Genomic DNA, 5,774 nt, shown 5'->3' with positions numbered 1-5,774 from the left:
AATGTTCATCTACAAAACACATCAAACGTGACCGAAACATATATACTTCCCAGAGAAACCTCCACAAAACCTATGTAAAACGCGAAAACCCTAGAAAACATGAAACAACAAATACTATGGCGTCGAAAGGTCAAACCAGATCCAGAGGCAAAAAATATAGTGAGTTTACTTCGATTTACATTGTGCTAGTTGATGCTGCTTTTGGCGTTCTAATTTTAACAATAAATTTGCAGTTTCTATGAGTGTGGAAGGGGAAGGGTCATCTGCTCTAAAACGCCAAAAACCCAATGAGCAACGAAAGAAGACAACAAGAGAACATGGTACAGATTGTTACTTTTCATGATGTTGTAAATACACTTTGATACTTTGTTACCAAAACGCCAAAATTTGTATTGTTTGTTTAACAATGTTAAAATGTGTTAGAACGAAATTTTACATATATAATTTGTGTTATTAAACACCATGAATCATATGTAATTGTCTTATTGAAAAACATATATCATTCGTGTGTTACTAAACGCCAAAACATGTATCGTTTGATAGGTTTGTTACTAAACGCCAAAACATGTATGATTTGTTATAAACACCATGTATCATCTGTTATTGTCTTATTCAACATCTATTATCTGTGATTGATTTATGAAACGCCATACATATATCATTTATGTTATTAAACGCCAAAAAATAAAACTCCATGAAATCATTTTTATAGGCGAAGAGAGGTTGAGATTGATAATAAATGTGCACACAGGCAAGGCCCAGAACGCTAATAAGAGGAAGGCATTAAGTCAGAATGTTGAGGTTGAGGAAGAACCATATCATGAGTTCAGTGGGGCTAAGGTTTTATCAAGAGTAAAACCTACAAACTTGACTAGTTGATTTATGAATCTAAACCAAAATCAAAGATAGGATGTAGAGCAAATGGGGTTTGGTGCTACACTAAAGTTGAAAATAGACACTGTACCGACAATGCTTGGGTACTGGTTGGTTGAAAATTACAATGAAAAGACAAACACCCTAAACGTTAGCAACCATACCGTACATATGAATGAAGAATTTATAAACTCTTTAACGGGCATACCGAATGGAAGGGTGCCCGTGAACATGAAAAAAAGACCAACAACTAAAGACCAGGTGGTGGCTGAGTAGGAAGCACAGTTCGAAGGGTTTGACTGGGTTAACAGACCAAGTGTGAAGCTCTACTTTGATGACATTTTGCCTGTGATGCATGGCTTTGGGAGAGACTTCTGCCTAAATTTCCTTGTAGCATTCTTCATTATAATGGGGCATGCAAGTGATAATGCAGTCGTTAACAAACAGTTCTTGCACAACGTTAAACCAAAAGTTCAAATAAACCAAATGAACTGGTGTGGTTATATCATCCAATGCTTGCAACACGCCAAAACCGCATGGTCTCCAACAAAGCATTACACAGGGCCATTGATCATACTTGCGGTAAGAATAAAATTTCCCTATATAACATATATCATTTGTGTGTCATTAAAACGCCAAAAATATATGTCATTTGAAAAATCTATTTTATTACAGCTTGCCTTGGTGAATGATGCTTGCAATAGAAAAAAATGGGACCGAAAAGAAGGATACCCAATTGAGTGGGTTACAACAGATACTCTTGACTTGTTTAAGGGTGCAATGGCAAAACGCCTTGTTGGCAATGAAGTAAAAAAAAGGAAAACAGTTAAAAAGGCTAAGGAAGGCACACCCAAAAAAACAAAAACAAAAATGCAGGTTGTTGTTGATGATGAAGCTGATGGTGATGATGTTGAGAATGAAGATGAAGATGATGTTAACAATGTTGATGACCATGCTGATAAAGATGCTGATAAGGATGATGATGATGATGGTTTTGATCATGATGATCATTATGATTATGCTGGGCTCGACCCTGTTGTGCAAAACGCCATGCACATCAATGATGAGAATGAGAATGAGAATGAGAATGAAGATAATGAGGATGAAAAGGCTTCGCTTCAAAGGATGTTGAATGAGGATAGAGAAAGCCGGGAAATGATGTTTGAAGTTTCTGCATCAGGGAACCATGCTCTGGTCAGAGGAGTAACGCAGTATGACAACATTTTTGCTGATGAAGAAGAACAAAACAATGAAACTGAAGAGGTATGTTGTTCAAATAATAAATTTAATAAAAACCACAAAACGCCATGATTAATAAAATCCTTTTTTAATTTAATAGGAAATGGCTGATAAATTGGATGGGGCATCCAAAGAATTAGAAAACTGTTACAATAAAATGAGCACATTCTTAAAACAGTCAAAGACTAAATACCCAAACAGCAACCTGGTACATATTAAATACTCACAATTAGGGCTGTAAACGAACCGAACGTTCAGCAAATAGTTCGTGAACCGTCCAGTGGGAAGTTCGTTTATGTTCGTTCGTTTAATAAACGAACGAACATGAACAACAAATTTCGTTCGATTAGTTAAATGAACGAAAATGAACAGAGGTCTCGTTCGTTCGATTGTGTTCGTGAACGTTCGGTAAGGTGTTCATGAACATTCGTTGATTTGCGTTCATTTATGCTCGTATGTTTGTGTTTTAATTGAAGATCTTTGTACTTACATATATTTTTGGTGTGCTTTTTGTATTATTAAACTTTATTTATTTTATTACCCTAACAATTAACTAGAAAACCCTCTTTCACCTTGTTTATGCACTATTTCCCTTTCATTTCTCATTATTTACATCGGCGAATACGATCGACCCCCGTTCCACAATAAGAGATTCAAGTTCGAGTGCTACTCTCTGGGCCATCTATCTTTATCCTTCGTCGCGTTCGCCAAATTTATTTGTGTTCGTGAACCGTTCACGAACACGCTCATTTCCTTAATGAACGAACACGAACATAAAATCTCATTTGGTAAGTGTTCATGAACCGTTCGTGAACACATTTATTTTCTTAACGAACGAACACGAACAAGACCTTGTTCTGTTCGTTCGGTTCGTTTACAGCCCTACTCACAATGTCTGACATTGTTGGAGAACATCTCAAAATTTGTTGATAAAAACACCAAGGAAGTGCCAGCTGAAAGAGAAAAAGGTAAAAATGAAGGTGAAATTGAAAATTAGGTGGTAGTAGGAGGTGAAAATGAAGGAGAGGGGAGAAGGAGATGGCTGGAATAGAAAACGCCATTGAAGTGGAAACAGTTGATGAAAACGCCAATGAAGTTGAAAATGAAGGAGAAAGAGAAGGAAAAGGGGAAGGAGAAGGAAAAGGGGAAGGAGAAGGAAAAGGAGAAGGGGAAGGGGATGGAGAAGGAGAAGGAGAAGGGGAAGGAGAAGGAGAAGGGGATACAGGAGTAGAAAGAGAAAGGGATATGACCGGAGAACAAAACGTCGAACCCTCAACTACTACAACAGCCCCCATATATGATGATGAGGATACTATATTATCAGATGAAGATATAAACGAAAACGATATTAAGAGATGGAATTGTAATTTCAAGACACTTGAATATCACATTTCCATATACAATGGGGAAAAATAATTAAAAAGAATATTGCTGAGGTTTTGGAGCTGTCTAGACAAGATCTACAACAAATGATTGATATAAAAGAAAGTCTAGATAATTCAAAGGTGGTGGATGAAGTGATTAAAGCAATAAAAAACATCTGCAACCTGCTGAAGAGACCCAAAAAATGCATGTATTTGATAACACAGCAAACATCCCCCCAACAAAAACACAATACAGTCAGGCGTTCATCACTGAACTAGAAAAAAACTGAAGGGGAGATGGTAAACAAAAGTGTTGACCAACAAGGTGCAGTGTTTGATAAAACGCCATATGAGGAGCCACCATCTACAGCTGGGAAAAACCTCTTGGAAACTTTTGAAGAGGAAGAGACACCCAATAAACCCCAAGATGAAAACGCCATCAACACATCACCACCAAAAATGCCAAACAGGTCAGATGTGCAAGAGAAGGGTGATGAGGACAAAACTACAGACATCACAAAGGTGATGCAAGAAAATAAAATTTTAAACCGTGAATAGTTGCCTGGTGATGAAGAAGCTAATAGAGATGATGAAGAAGATGAAAATATAAACAAAAAGACTGTGGGTGAAAAGGAGAAGAGAGATAAGAAATTGAGCAGGGCATGTTTGTCACCTTATGTAAGGAGGCAAGTGGTTATACATGAACCAAGGACGAACCATGAAAATAACATTGCCACATACATCTTCACTGGATGCGGTGATTACGAGTATGTACACTTCTCTCAAAATAAAACGCCAAACTTTCCATTTATCACGTTTACTTGAATATGCATGTAAAAACGCTCAATACGCCATGTCGTATAATAGAATGAGTTTGTATAACTAAAACGCCAAATGATGTTTTTTTAGGACTGAGATGTTCAAGATGGGAGGAAAGTTTACACTCATGAGGGTGCTTTGTGAGAGCATGAAACCAGGATTTCATGCACATGTCACCATTAGGCACATATCCTGAACTATGAAGAAATATACAAGGCTCCAGAATCACCCTCAAGGTTATTTTGCACAGAAATAATGCTGGTAACTCTTTTGCTATATTTAATTGATGAAATTATAATAGGACATTGTTTTGTTGTTTAAAATGTGGTACTCAATATTACAGAATACTCCGGCATACGACGAAACAACGAAAGTAAATTTACGGTACAAAGAATTCAACAGAAACATGGAAACTGTTCTGAAAAATGCCCGTTTCAAAGGAGACCAGAAAGATAAAAATATCAAAGATTATGAACTGGTCTTCATGCCAATTATATGGGCAAGACATTTCTATGTTGTCTGTTTCAACATAAAACACGAAAGAGTTAATGTATTGGATAACGGCAGTGCAGGGGATGACCTCAGCATTAAAGACAAGTATGATGGATGGTTGGGAAAGTTTGTAAGTATCTTAAAAACTTTGTATATAGGAACTATGTTGACAAAATGCCAAACTAATATATGCAAAAAAAATGTGAAACTGCAGCACGGTGCTTTTGCAAACTACTTGCTTCTTAAAAAACACACACAGCATAAGATCATGAAGTCGGCGGAGATTGTCAGACAAAAGATGGATTGGAGGACAACATCTAACGTGGTCGACTGTGGGGTTTTTGCAATGAGGCATATGGAAACATACATGGGGGATATAGCTGGTTAGAGAAGTGGTTTGGCAAAAGAAGATGCCCCAAATCAACTACAGCAGATACAACTAAATGAACTAAGGATGAAATACATTGTAAAAATCTTGCTTCATAGAGAAAACGAAATCAGAACACGATTGACAAAATCTGTAAGAAAATTCTTGGCTTTAGGGGGAAAATACGTGAAATGTATGAAACAGCGGACAAGAGAATAACACAAAGGATGCTAGATTATGTAGATTAGCTAAAACGCCATGGATTGTATAATTTTAATGTTGACTAATGTGTTTTGCTTTTTAGATTATTGCATCTACATGTTTCGTTATGTGATTTTCGATGATATTTATGCAAAACAATGAACACGCCATGATTAGAATAATTAACAAATAGTAACCATTTAAACATAAACAACATTAAAAAAAGGGTTAAAAAACTAAATTAAAACAAGTAAAAAACACAAAAACACCATATCTGTTGGATATCAATAGAACGCCATTCAAACATAAACGTCATTTGAAAAAATACTTTTAAAAAAACGCCATGTAAAACTAGCATAACGATGAAACGCCATTTTTATTTAATTTTTTTTTTGCAACGGAATCATAACGCCATTATT

The 5,774-nt window shown here is 36.2% G+C and overlaps 1 protein-coding gene across 1 annotated transcript; it reads left to right on the top strand.

The window, feature by feature from the left end:
• The first annotated feature begins 3,150 nt into the window (after positions 1-3,150).
• On the top strand, positions 3,151-3,528 carry LOC110914359 (histone chaperone cia1-like). Its single transcript, XM_022159156.1, has one exon. It carries the CDS (start codon positions 3,151-3,153, stop codon positions 3,526-3,528), a length of 378 nt encoding a protein of 125 aa, XP_022014848.1.
• The last annotated feature ends 2,246 nt before the right edge of the window (positions 3,529-5,774 follow it).

This window comes from Helianthus annuus, chromosome 15 (genome assembly GCF_002127325.2).
Source record: "Helianthus annuus cultivar XRQ/B chromosome 15, HanXRQr2.0-SUNRISE, whole genome shotgun sequence".
NCBI lineage: Eukaryota > Viridiplantae > Streptophyta > Magnoliopsida > Asterales > Asteraceae > Helianthus > Helianthus annuus.
Note: the sequence above shows the minus strand (reverse complement) of the source record. Positions and strands in the feature narration are given on the sequence as shown.